Source organism: Fundulus heteroclitus, chromosome 6 (genome assembly GCF_011125445.2).
Source record: "Fundulus heteroclitus isolate FHET01 chromosome 6, MU-UCD_Fhet_4.1, whole genome shotgun sequence".
Taxonomy (NCBI): Eukaryota; Metazoa; Chordata; class Actinopteri; order Cyprinodontiformes; family Fundulidae; genus Fundulus; species Fundulus heteroclitus.
This window is the reverse complement of record NC_046366.1, coordinates 2,815,835-2,830,355: the sequence shown is the minus strand read 5'-3', so window position 1 is coordinate 2,830,355 and position 14,521 is coordinate 2,815,835. Positions and strand designations below refer to the sequence as shown.

At 41.9% G+C, this 14,521-nt stretch overlaps 1 protein-coding gene across 1 annotated transcript; it reads left to right on the top strand.

Annotated features, from left to right (window-relative positions):
* Nucleotides 1-4,227: 4,227 nt before the first annotated feature.
* Nucleotides 4,228-14,470, top strand: ifi30 (IFI30 lysosomal thiol reductase). Its single transcript, XM_012873654.3, has 7 exons — nt 4,228-4,481; nt 10,330-10,518; nt 10,603-10,677; nt 12,568-12,654; nt 12,762-12,914; nt 14,081-14,149; nt 14,233-14,470. Exons 1-7 carry the CDS (start codon nt 4,350-4,352, stop codon nt 14,299-14,301), a joined length of 774 nt encoding a protein of 257 aa, XP_012729108.2. The 5' UTR covers nt 4,228-4,349; the 3' UTR covers nt 14,302-14,470.
* Nucleotides 14,471-14,521: the final 51 nt, after the last annotated feature.

The window sequence follows — 14,521 nt, the reverse complement described above, 5'->3', positions numbered from 1 at the left end:
TTCGGAAAGATCAAAACGCAAAATAAGGCCTAGTCAAAGTCTGGACTTAAACCCTTCAATGTACCTGACTTAAAATGATTCTGCAGAGGAGAGTGGGGGAGATTGCCAGTGATCACAAACGCTTGATGGCAGGGTGGCACAAGCAGGTAGTGGGTTCAGGGGGAGTTATATCGACATATAGGACCAGGTTAGGTTCATTAAAAATCCTTAACTGCTTTTTGAATTTACTCAGGTTATCTTTATGTAAAAATATTCGTCTGATAGGAAACATTTAAGTAGAACAAATGCTTTTTCACAGCACTGTTCGTGTTTTACCCACTTGGTGAACACATATTTTGTGTACTAGTTTTGACCGAGGGCCAATCCAGGGCAAAATGTTCCACTTCATTTCCCACTCTGTTTTTCTGCTTTGGTTGGAAGGCAACATTAACGCTTGGGTTATCATCAGCAAGATCTAGCACTAATAATAATAATAATGACACCTACTCATTAGTTTAAAAAAAAAAAACGCTAAATGGAAATGGATGGAGCAGTCACATGAAGCTACTCTACACCAAAGTGCAATTGAATGCAGAGGGAGAACTGTTGTTTCAGCCTGCAGAGGCCTGCTGGCTGTGTTGAGCCCAACCATGATGCAGCTGTTCCTCTCTCGCTGTCCTGTTGGTCTGTCTTAACTCAGATGCGACATTTCTTTCTTTCTCGCTCATGTACAGCTTGCCACAGAGTTGTTTGTCCTCAGACAGGTACTCTTTAAACTGTACGGATCATTCTGTAGGTTAATGCAATGATTTCAAAAGACAATAAAAGATTTTAAACTGAACTCTGGTGTTCTGGTTCCTCTTTTTTTCTTTCCTTCTGGGAGTTAGTTATGACCTTATGTTTTGATTTATTTCCTCATGTATGTCTTTAATGTGTGCAGCACTAAGTAACTGATGTTTGTAATTGACTCATTCCCATTAATTTGGGGGGATTTGACTCCTGAAAGTAAAGGTTTATTCTACCTATTCTGGACCTCATCAGTCTATGATAGCATAACACTCAGAACCTACACTAACAAAGCATTTTCCTGGGATGACAATTACTGGATGCAATTTCTGCTCAAGGCTGCATCCAAAACAGACCAGGAGAAGTACAAATCCCACTCTTGTAGTAATTACCACAACTTCTGTCAGGCTAAGCTGCTGAGTGAGAAATGATAGCCATATCAGAAGTTTATTTTAGATCTAATTACAGTCCGAGTCAGATGCTCATAATTCCAACTGGCAAAACAATATCCATCTAAGAAACTCAGCCAATTGCTAGTTATCCCTTATTCTGAACAACACCTAATTCTCTACAGAACACCTGGTATTCGAACAGCTTTGATGGCAACTTTATAGTTAAAATATATATTTAAGTGTGCCTGGAGTATAACCAGAGTCTGTAATATTGGACACAGCAAGAAAGCAAATATTTTAAACTATGACAAACGTAGGCAGAGGCAGGATCTGCCCCGAAAATATCTACAATGCAGCTTTAAAATTGCAAATTTACTTTTAGAGTTGAAGAATGATTAAGGATCATAATACGAAAACACATTTAACAGCACCCCTGGTAAATATGTGTAAAGAAAAAAATTCCAGCAGCATAATTTCACACTGAAAATTTTATTAAATCCCAGCCTTGAATCTGAGTACTATTTATTGTGGGTGGGGGGGAAATCCACTGTAAAAAAAAAGTAGGATTTTTTTCCCCACCAGTGGCATAATTTAATTTACTTTGTGGGTTTATTTGACATGGTTATTGTGGAATAATAAGCATTAATCATAACTGATAACTCACTACTTCATAAACTCTTAGACACACTCCCAGAAACAGTTTAGATATTAGACTCTCCATATTTTGCTGGATTTAAAGCAGCTGCTATTTGCAATGGGCATGGCGGATTTCTTGTGGATATTATTCAAGCCTAGTTTAAATATGTGCTTTGGTCAGTTGAGCTAGACAGAGGTTTTTCTGTCTCTGTCTCAGGCCAGAGAAATAAAGAATGAACATGTGGAAAAGCAAACCATTTCACTGGGAAATATGGTGGAGGATCTGTAATGCTGTGTTCCTCTTTCTCTTCCAAAAGCTCAGGGATTTTTTTTACAACATTTGTGGCCGCCTCCGACAGAAAACTGGAAATATGTCACCATTGGGTATTTGACCAAAATGACGGTCAGAACATATGGCCTAATCACCCGAAATGACTCACCCGTATTCAAACCTTAACCTTGTACCATGGCAGTCTCAGTCCTCTGAGTCCTCAGTCTCAGAGAGGAACTCTCGGCCGTCCATGGAGATGGTGGTGATAGGAATAATCAAATGTCCCTCTCTGTGCTTCAAGCCTCTGTAATGTTATAGGAGAAGACTAAGAGACGTCCGGTTAGCAAAGAGGGTTGTGCACGGTCAGCAGGGGCACCAATAGTGGAACCAGTGATTTTGTTAAAAACAATTCTCGATGTGGAAAGAAATTCACTCGAATTAAAATCTGGATATTATCACAATATTTTTTCCCGAATAAATAAAAGCTTTATATTGACTTAAGACTTACAGTTAGGCCCAGAAATATTCGGACAGTGGCACGGGGGAGTGGTGGCCTACTGGTTAGAGCAGTGTGCTTGTGCTCTGAGAAGGATGGAAGTACCCGGTTTGATCCCCACTGCCTGCACTCTGGGTCCCTGAGCAAGACCCTTAACCCCTGATTGCTCCCCAGGTGCCGCACATGGCAGCCCACTGCTCCCCAAGGGTGATGGGTTAAAAGCAGAGAACAAATTTCATTGTAGTGTATGTTTCAATGACAATAAAGATGATATTACTATTACTATTACAATCTTCATGATTTGGGTCAGTGCCACTGGAAGCCATGCATGCCCATGCCATCACACTGCCTCCACCATGTTTAACAGAAGATGTGGTGTACTTTGGATCATGAGTTGTTCCAATTCTTCTCCAAACTTTCTTCTTCCCATCATTCTGGTACAGGTTGATCTTACTCTCATCTGTCCAAAGAATGCTGTTCCAGAACTGGGCTTCTTTGGGTATTTTTTGGCAAAGTCAATTCTGGCCTTTCTATTTTTGAGGCTGATTAATGGTTTGCACCTTGTAGTGAATCCTTTGTATTTACTCTCATGGAGTCTTTTTAAGGTAGACTTAGATACTGATTCACCTTCTTCCTGTAGAGTGTTCTTCACCTGAGTGGATGTTATGAAGGTTTTTTTTTCACCATGGGAAGGATTCTGCGATCATCCACTGCTGTTGTCTTCCGTGGACGTCCAGGCCTCTTTTAGTTCCCAAGCTCACCAGTGCTCTCTATTTTTCTCAGAATGTACCAAACTGTGGATTTGGCCACTCCTAACATTCCTGCTATCTCTCTGATGGATTTTTCTTTTTTCAGCCTCAGGATATTCTGTTTCACCTCCACTGAGCGCTCCTTCGCCGCATGCTGTGTGGTTACAGCAACAGCTTCCTAATGCAAACTCCACATCTGGAATCAGACCTTTTAACTGGTTAATTGATGGCAGGTTAACGAGGGAAGAGCCCATGCAGCCTTGTTATTTATTTTGCAGTCTTCTGAGTCAATTGTCCAATTACTTTTGGTCCCTTGAAATAAGAGGCAGCTACATATTAAAGAGCTGTAATTCCTAAACCCTTGCTCCAATTTGGATGTGAATACTCTCAAATTACAGCTGAGAATCTGGACTTTAAGCACATAGTTATTATATAATTGTAACCTGAATATGTTTTTATAAACAGCTAAAATAAAAAAAACTTGTGCCCCTGTCCAAATATTCTGGGCCTAACTGTAGATTCTTACTGTAAGTACATCATCTCACAGCTGCTTCACCATAAAATCTGAGTAAGCATTTTCTTATCTAAAGTGCTACTCCGCGCTTTAGGGAAGATCATATGAGAATCAGCACGTAAAGTTGTTAGCGGTATTTTAGTGGTTTTAAAGAGTTCAAAACATCCTCACTAATGTTCCATAAAGCCTGTGCCTGAACACATCCAGCTTGCGTCTGAAGATAAGTTAAACATTGATCTGTGAGCTGAATCATTAGGACCTGCATGCAGCTGTGAACCTGCGAGGCAACAAAGCCATTTATTGAAGGAGCGGAGCTGGAGGACTTCGGCTTGTTTGGTTCTCTGCTAGTTACAGATGACGCTGCGCTGGTCCGCGTGCGGCAGCCAATCAGATAACAGGAGGCCTTCACGAGGAAGCGTCAGTACTGTATTTAAAGTGGGGTAAAGTAGAGCTCAGTCGACCGCAGACGTGCGTTGTGGTAAATAGTGTGAGCAGAGTTACGCAAAGACTTTGACTGCAGCCGAAGATGATGGTCCTGGTCCCGCTGCTGTTGGCCCTTTGGCTCGGCGCCCCGAACGGCGGCAGCGCTCTGCCCCCGTCCTGCCTCCAACCTCCAGCCAAGTGGTGCTCATCTTTAGACTCAGCTGTTCAGTGCGGGGTGAGCTTTTCATTCGCTCCTTTCTTACAACTGTTATGCTTGCGGAAAAGACGGAAACAAAAAACTTTTTATTATTATTGTTGTTTAGCCTCAGGCACAGCTAAACCTTGTGGGCATTTCAGCTAAATTAAACTATCAAGAAACCGGAATAACTTTAGCCAGGCCGGTGACTGCAGACGGCAATGTCTCGCTCTGTGTACAGTGTCTGTGCAACGCCACTTATTCTTGTCCAGACGTACGTAAAGTCATAAAGAGGAAGTGCCAAGTGGCCTGAAAGAGCTGACGTTTGAAGCTGGAAGAGGGGGACGTTTTAAAAACAAGGAAGTGAAAATGGAGAAATCACACGCCGTTTAGTCATCTGTACGCGCGCGCGCGATAGACACAGCTGCCATCCTCGCGAAATCTCTGAAGTTTGAATCCTGTGAAGCAAACCTCTGCTAAACACCTGACCAGGGGCCAACTTCATCCAGGCTGTCAAAACGTTTCAAACTGCCTCCAACAGGAGATGGAGCGGTCCACGGAAGGGCGGTGCTCAGAGGAAAAAAGGCCCACTTCTGGTGCTCAATATTAGGACACATTTCACATACCTTTTACAGTTCTATGTACAAGGAGGTATTACAAAATAGTAAACGGAGTCATACCATAGACTCAAATCTAGGGAGGATGAAAGAACACAACACCACGCATATGTTTCTTCAATATTTAATACAATCATAATTTCACTCAGCAGGACTGCTTTGATTGTAGGGAGGTATAGAGATATTCCAACACGCGTAGGAGCAGAATATGTCAATTACAAACCTAGATCATAGAACATCTTCTGTCTTTAACACAATTACCCTGCTGAAAATATAAACAGACTGGGACAATACAACCTTATAGTGTACTGTTATAAATAATAAATAAAGCAGCCCGGATGTTCTGTACTTACAGTGGAGGTGCTGTTCAGAACAGCACAGTTGGGTCAGCTTTAACAGCAAAACCAAAAGTGACACATTACCTTGTTTTGCCTGTCAGCATGAGAAAACAGGAAGCCAGAGTGACCCCTGAACTTAAGGTTACACCTCTATGTGTGTGTGTGTGTGTGTGTGTGTGTGTGTGTGTGTGTGTGTGTGTGTGTGTGTGTGTGTGTGTGTGTGTGTGTGTGTGCTCATGTTCCATTAGTAACATGTATACATTTTCTTCCCAGTCTATTGTGCCTTCCTGTCTCATCCTCCCTGTTGACTGTAGCTCTGTGTATTTTGTTAATTCTGACTCTTGTCTTCCTTCTCTCTGTGCTCCCTGTGTTGTTGATTGTAGCTTTGTGTCTTTTCTAATATCCTACTGAATCTCATCTGGTTCATCCCTTTCCTTCTGTCCATCTAGGAACAGGAAATTGGCTATCAGTTGTTCTGCATTTAAAGGAACAATAAGTAATAATGAGACTTTGTGGTTAAAATCAGAAAAACACAGACACAATGTCTTTCCCTGACATCCCCCATTTACTCAATGGTCCATTGTTGCGCTGATTTGTTTACTTCCTCAGGACAGGTCTATGATATTGTCTTCTAGTCTATTTCTGGTCCACTTCTCTCATTGGCTTCCATGTTTGCAGGCTGCTACAAACTATCATTTGATTGGCTCAGGAACAAGGAAGTAAACACGGGCTACTACTTTCTGAACCGCAGTAGTCCCACACCGTACCTCTAGGTTTGAAAGGAGAAAAACGTGACTCAGACATTGTTGATGGAGAGGACTGATAGTTTATAGGGGATGTTACTTCCATCCCTGGTGACACATCACAATGATTTAGGTTGATTTGACAGTAAATATCTTACTTATAGCTCCTTTAACTATAGTACATCCTAACATAATTAACGACTGTTAAACTGACTGCGTGTAAATTTCTACATAAGTTCAATACCAAACAGCTATATGATGACTAGAAAAACTTGTTCTTACCTGTTGGACTTTTTCTAACCCAGCTGATTAACAGCCCACTCCCTTTGGCTGCTTCATCACTGCATGGTGAAGTCATTCATTAATCATCCTGAGTTCCAAGCTGGATTTATTATTTATTATTTAACAGGAAGCATTATGAGACCCTGGTTGCTTCTAACCAACCTTAATCTCAAAATCCAAAATGGCTGACTAGTGCTGGGCGATATGGCCTAAAATCAATATCATGGTATACTGAGTAGTAGTAAAGCAACAAGGGCCTCTTCCTTGATGTCCCATGCAGACAGTATGGTAGTTAAACCTGGTCTGACCATCTCCCTGGTACCTGCTGGAGAATCTGCCGTCTGGAGCTCCCTTCCTCACTGATGTAACGTACAGTCAGACTTATGAACGGCTCCATCGTGCGACTGAACCGTAGGTCAGATGTGGCTGCGACCTTCTTAACGGCTGCTCGAGGAGCAAGAGGTTGCTTCTGTCTGATTTGTGATGCTTTGGCAACGCAACAACTTAGCTGTAGTCTCTTATCAAGTTTACCACCTCTTACCTTCTCAAACTTGTTTTGTTGCATGAAACCACAAATGTCACCAAACATTTTAGGGGCACTGAGAGCCTGAATGCAGGGCGCTTCAATAACTGGCTAACACTACGCTTCAGGCCATTCTTTGTGATATGCATATTGTGATCCATGATGTTGCGAGGACGATAAAGTTGCGATATACGGTGCAACCCTAGTCCTAACCCTGACTTTAAACCCAAAAAATGGAACTAAATGACACCTAAATGGTATAAAAGCAGGGTTAGGACAAGGGTGGCCTCCATCCTGCTCCACATTTTGTGCATTATAGAGATAACTCCACAGCAGTTACTGATATTACTTGTTGCACTTATAATTCCTCTGGACTGGATCCTCCAGAGAAGCTCAGAGTTCACTCCACCAGTGGGATTTCATCCTCCACAGCTCTGCACGGAGAGATGACATTAGCACGGCAGCTTCCTGGTCATCGCTGTGCCCATGTATAGGTTTTTATCTGCTTCCTGTGTCCACTTTGTCCATGACTCATTCTGTTCTCAGAGTTCTGATGGAAGGATTATTAGTTCACTGCGCTGTAATATTAACACAGTCCTCCTGTCTGCAGACAGAAGATGAGGTATTTATCTTTTCAGTCCTGCTTCACTATGGCTGATCTCTGACCCCAGCCTTTCAGTAGTTAATCCAGTAACTGCATGTAAAATGGTGCTTTGCCGCCTTGTTTATTTACAAGAGTAAAAACCTTCAAAGGTTCTGTTTCTCTCCCATCCAGCTTATACTGAGAGGCATCCACAGCTTCTCTGAGCTGGAGAGATGAACAGGAGGACAGAGGATCAGTCTCCCTGAATGTTAAAGAAACTGCTGAAACGGAAAACAAAACGTGGTTCAAATTACAGCGCAGATCAGGTCCAAAGACTATGGATAGGTGTTAATTGTGGATGAGAAAAATTTACAGCGGTTTTCCATTAATTAACTAATGGCTTTTTTGGTGCCCCCCTGAGCGCTTTGTGCCTGTGGGCGGAGCTTCAGAACTGGTCCACTCCGCGTGTCCCCCCCTCCCCACCCCGCCCGTGTGAGTCTGTTTTTAGCTCTTGTTTATTTAGAAGAGGGAGGGGGACAAGGAGGAAGTGAGAGAAAGATGTGTATGCGGATGGATAGTGGGCGGAGTCACCGGCTCATGTCTGCAGCGCAGCGGGAGTGGGTCTGTTTATAACTGGTGGCTTAGTTTGTTGTCCAAATAAGAGACTTCACGGTCAAAAACAGGCCCAATGAACCGCAACCTGCGACTCATGAAATTTACAAGAGATTTAAAAAATGTTAAGACGGCCTCCAGTTCTTCCTGTTTCATTCACTACAGCCCGCCTCACCCTGTTCGGAGATTTGGCAGCAAAGGAAGAAAACTAGCCTGACATGGTCATACTCAATTCTAGTCAGAATTTGAGTCTGATACTGCTCCATAGAGCTGTGATTATGGGACGTGTTTCGAACGAACCAGGAAAAAAAATTCCTCTGCACTCAATTGGATAGACCTACAACCAATACGAGCAACGGAGTGTGTGACGTATGTTAAGCGACGCATAGTTGTCAGGGTTTCCCGCAGCGCTGTCTTGGCAAGGCGGCCGCCTCGCCAAACTGACGCTACCGCCTCGCCAACATTCCAAAAAAAAGAAAAAAGAAAAAAAAAACTAACTCGATATGCTTGCATGTTTATCTGATGTTAACACGCGTTTTTTTGTTGTTGCATTTGCGCGTGCATATAGTGAAAGGCAGGAGAAAAACACATGGATACGCCCCAGCTCCGCGCAAAACTTGTCTCCAACCCCCCCACAACCCCCAACCCCCCAACCCCCCCCCGCCCAACTCACCGCCTCGCCTAAGCAAATTCCTGCGGGAAACACTGGTTGTTGTCAACAGAACTCAACTGTTAGCCAAGCATAAGAAGATGAGCGTTAACGATTTTTGCCGGTGTTGCAAAATGAATGTAAGGATCCAAGGAGTCCTTCAACACACGAACCTGTCGATATCTTCTAGAACAGACCTAATAGCAGAATCTACACACCTCAACTCTCCAGCGGCAGCCATCGTTGTTGTAAACGAATTCAACCCAAGCGCGCTTTGGTGACGTGGTTGATTACGTCACTGTTGATCATCTGTCCATCATCGTTTAAAGCCCGCCCTGACGATTTGTTTGGCCCGCCAGATACTCGCGCTACTATTGAGCAATGCCAGACCGAACTTCCCGACCTAAAACGTTGTGGGCGGGACTAAGTTCGGAATGGCACCCAGGCTAGAAGAAAACGATTATCTGAGACAAAACCCTTATAATATGCATATATTTATTACAATTGCAATTCCAAAGGGAGACACACACTTCCAAGCGTTATCATAATGCTCGCGTAATATCACCCGGAGTCCACCCGTCCATGCTGATTGTAAGCTAGTGTCAGAAGAACTCTGCCCAGAGGTCTTTTGATAGAAGGACTGCCCCTCACAGAGTGTCCGGGGAGGTTTTAAGATTCTACCAGGAAAAACATTAAGAACAATAAAAAAAGCTTTTAAACCGTATACCATCTTGAAGGGTACCTCATAAAACCTCAGGTGACTCTTAGTGCCTGGTATCTCACGAGATGCTTGAATGATTTTATTGCTTTTGAGTGAGTCTGCAAACCCCCATCCGATGTCGTCCAAGCCACAGATTAGTGATTAGAATTTAGGTAACTTTGACTGCTTTAAGAAAAATACATGATTAACAGAAACATGATTATATATTTCCATAACAAAAACCAAGGCAAAAGTTGCTTATAACAAGCAGACTTGGTAACACTGCTAGTGATGGCCACCAAGCTGCCGCAAAGCTGTTCGTCTTACCGTGAGAACGAGAACAGAGCTGCAAGGCTGCCTCCGGGTCGGGCACACAAAGTTCCAAGTGTGTTTTTTTTTTTTTTTTTCAGTCAGAGACACTAGGGGGCGATGATCGTCCCATAAACACCTCAGAGACTTAGAAGAGGATATGTTAAGGTAAAATTGTTACTTAGTGGGGCTTGCTGCTGCAGCAGTGATCAATGCAGCCATGAATTCTGCTGTCTGCCAAAAAGTCCTGAAGGAGAACGTCGGGCCCTCTGTTCGTGACCTCAAGCTCAAACCAACTTGGCTTGGATGTGAGGCTGAATGTGGCTCAGGTGCAAAGCACTTTGACTGGTTGCTATGACTACAAAAGCGCTACATAAATTAAGTCCATTGAAGAGTTTAGACTTGACCACAAACTTATAGTTTTTTTTTTTCTTGAAAACATGTTTATGACTAAGAACAGCAAAAGCAGGTTGTTGATGAACAAGTGCTGAAAGAAACTCAGCATCCTGTGCTGCGCCCCTTTTCATGCAGGTTTTGAAGCAGTGCCTGGAGTCGGACTTCAGGAGGACCCGTCAGACTGATGATCCAGTCCAAGTTGGCCTTTACTATGAGAGCCTTTGTCCTGGCTGCAGGCTTTTTCTCACTAGAATGCTCTTTCCCACCTACCTGCTGCTGAACGAAATCATGTCTGTTACTCTGGTGCCCTATGGAAACGCACAGGTGAGCAGTTGGTTATTAAGAACACCTCATATACACAATCTACTGAACAACTTTTAAATGATTTTTATTGTATCACCACTACAGGAGAAGCCTGATGGTCAGAAGTATACCTATGAGTGCCAGCATGGCAAAGATGAATGTCTGGGGAACATGATAGAGGTAATCACAGTTCTGTCTGACTAGTAACATAGCTGCCGTTTTTTTTTCTAACTATTTTTTTTAATGAATTTTAAATTTTGAGCCAGGCCTGTTATAAAGGACCAGCTCCAAATAAGGTTACTAGTATCATTGAATACCATGGGTTTAAAGTTACGGTTTGAAAACAGCTAAAGATTCATCATGTTCCTGCAGTTTAAGGACTTTTTAATGAAGTGCCAGAGAAAGTGCTGGAGTGACCAGTTTCAAAACGGCTGTATGGAGTAATGTAGCACTGCCCCTCCTGCACTTGTTGCTGCGTGCTGCTGTTTAGTGTAGAAAGAAAGCTTCTACACTTTCCATTTCTTTCAAGCTAGCACTGCTAATTAACCAGCCAATGGCAACTCACTCTGCTCCCAATGTTACTCAGTAAATAGCAAAAAGGTTGATTGGAGAATTATAATATGACTTTACCTTAAACCAGCTCTAATCAGGCAAGTAACTTTTTTTCTGACTAATTGTATCAATATGTTTCTTCAGACCTGACGTAATATTGATGTTTTGGAGTATCCAGCCAGAATCTCATAGAAAATCCGTGGACGGATCTAAAGATTAGGGTAATGGCAAGGAGGCCTTCCAACCTGAAGACATTTGGAAGTCATCACCAAAGATAAATTGTCAAAACATGAGTTGAACTCCAGAAATTCTAAAAGCTGGTCAGCAATTTATAAGAAATGTCTGACTACTGTGATTCCAGTGATTATTGAGAAGGCTATGAATAATTTCTGACTTATTTTTAATGTAAAAAAAAAAAATAATATAGTTATTGTCATTCTAGAGATACCTCTCCTTTCCTATGACAACAATGTAGAATCTGCCAGGAGGATGAATAATTTTGGTCTTAACTGTGTTCTGGTCACTGAGCTATATAATACACTGGAGTGCTGATTTAGCCGAAAAACTGAAGTCACTGGCCGCCATAGCTTGCTACTCCCTACTCTCACAGAATCCCATAGGATTTGGTTGCAACAACAAGCAGTTTTCTGGCTGAGTGAAAACGATTCAAAAATAATTGTACAGTCAGTGGATGTACCAACACTATCAACTACTAGGAAATTATGTGCTGAAATATTTTACATGTTATTCATATGAAATTTATATATGTGTATATATAAGTATATGTGTACATATATATGTATACATATATGTAAATATATGTTTTTGTATATTGTTATTTATATATTTATAAATGTTATATATATATAATTTAAATGAATAAAATGCACAATATTTCAGCACATGACTTTCTCAGTACTTGATATTTTTAGAACATAACATAAAAGTATATGGCATTTGACATTTTAAAAGTTTTAAGCCCCCCTGAACATGAGAAAATCCTCGTTATTCGATGCTGTAGCGCACATATTACCTAGTTACTGGGAGAAAATAGGGAGTACCAATATGGCGGCTGGTGGCTTCAAAGCGACTCGTTCTAACAGTGGGCTAGTAGCACTCCAGTGTATAATATAGCTCAGTGTTTCTGGTATGTGTGAGGTAAAGTGCAGAGTTTTTTTTTTTTTCTTGTTCTAATTTAACAGGATGCAGGGAGGCATGTGTTGTTGCAACAACTTTATGCCGTTATTTCCACACCTGCCTTCCTTGTAGATCTATTACATCAGGTCCATTATTCAACATTCTGTTTGGTTTCAAAAATCTCGACAAGCACCTGAACAGGTCAGATGATCAGTGAATAAACACTTTGGTAACTGCCATGCTAGGGGAAAAAGGAATATGTGCTTATGTAATGTTTCAGGTTAGGTCCAAAACCATTATTACAAAATAAAACCGTTTCTGTTACCCAGCGGAGTAGAGTGTAGTTGTTCACTAATTAATGAGTTCCTCTGATTCCCCCAGACTTGTATGATGAACATGACTGAGATGGCTTTCCCAATCATCTTCTGCATGGAATCCTCTGCTGATGTTATCAGCTCAGCTGAAAGTGTAAGCAAGTTCTGATGTGTTGGTATGCGACTTTATGCTCCCTGGCTCAGTATTGAGTGTTCTTGTTTCATCAGTAATTCTTATTTTGAACCATTTCTTGTTTGCAGTGTTTGAAAATCTACGACCCTGATCTGAGCATGGACAAAGTGATGAGCTGTGTTAATGGAGACATAGGAATGCAGCTGATGCATCAGAACGCCCTGAAGACCAAAGCGTTGAACCCTCCCCACCAGTACGTGCCCTGGATCACCATCAATGGGGTAAGCGTTTAAAAAGCCCGCCGTCTTATGGATGACCCAAGAAGGTCCAGGAAGTTTTCAGCGTCAGTTTTGAACAGAGCCGTTTGATGCAACCCAAAAAGTCTTACCAGGCGAATGCCCTCTCTGTCCCAGGTGTAGCCTGAGAAGCTCGGCGAGTTAAAAAGTAGAGTGTGCTTAAAACATCGCTGGATCAAACAGGAACAAAAGTCAAACCAGACCATGGATCCCACGCTGATCTTTAAGAGGGAGATCAAAGCAGTATCAAACAGTATAGAGATTTCAACTCGGTACCGGATACGAACATGGTCCACTTCTGTTTACACTTTTATTTCTGGGCTGTTTGCACCCTGTGGATGTCAGACTTAATGAGGGCAAATGTGTTAGACAACTGGAACATTCTACAACTTGCTGTCTGTGCCCTTGAGTCAATGTTATCTAGACAGAAACTTTCAAGTCTTGCCACAAATTTATGGACTGGACTTTGACTAGGCCATTCTAACACATAAATATGCATTGCTCTAAACTATTCCAACATGGCTGCATGTTTATGGTCGTTGTCCTGCTGGAAGGAGAACTCCCACCTCAGTCTAAAGTGTTTTGCTGCTTTGATCTTATCCAACCAGATCACGCTCCTTCTCCAGGATGCTGAGTCTTCAGCTGTTAGGGTCTCTTGGCTGTTTCTCTGATCAATGCTGACCTTGCCCAGTCTTTGAGCTTAGGTGGATGGTAATGTGTTGGTAGATTTGTAGTTGAGTCACAATCTCTCCGTGTCCAGATGATGGTCTAAACAGAGCTGTGTGAGATGCTTAAAGCTTGCGACAATTTTTGACAACTTCAACCTGCTGTTAACTTCTTCACAACTTTCTCCCTGGTCTGTCTCTGCTGTGTTCCAGACATTTTTATGCTGAGATTAAAATACTGATCTGTCACATAAAATCCCTTAAAGTTTGTACTTGTAACATGACAATTGGAAAAGGTTCAAGATGTCTGAATGCAACTGCAAGGATCTGTATCTATGGATGTTTGGGAGCTATCCTGTTGCAGTCCTCTGGACACTGTGGAGAGCTTCTAGTTTTTACTTTTGCTTTACTTGGTGAATTTAAATTCAAAGCTGTGTTTGTTTTAAAGTCAGACTCTGGAGTTTTATTGTTTTTGCTTTTTTTCAGGAGCATTCAGACGACCAGCAGGAAAAGGCCATGACTTCTCTTTTCTCTTTGGTCTGTTCCACATACAAGGTAAAGTTAATAGCTCACATCTAACTGTTCATTTTCTAAATTCTTACAGTGAATAAACAGTTATTTTTTTTTTCTTTCCCCAGGGCAAAAAGCCTGCTGCCTGTGGAGGGGCTGAGAAAATACACTACAAAAGTTACTGCCACAATGAATAAAGAAGCCGCATAGCTTCTCTATACAGGACCTGCTATGTTCCAGGTGCAGCCTCTGAACTAAAGAACACTGAGGATGTTTTATTTGGATCTCTTTGTTTTTGTCTCTAGAAATGGAAAGATTTGTTCGCTCTATTTTTAACCTGCACAAATAAAAGTTTTCATTCTAAAATATCTGTCTTCACTTAATTTTAATCTCTGAAATCTGAACTGTTTTTGATGA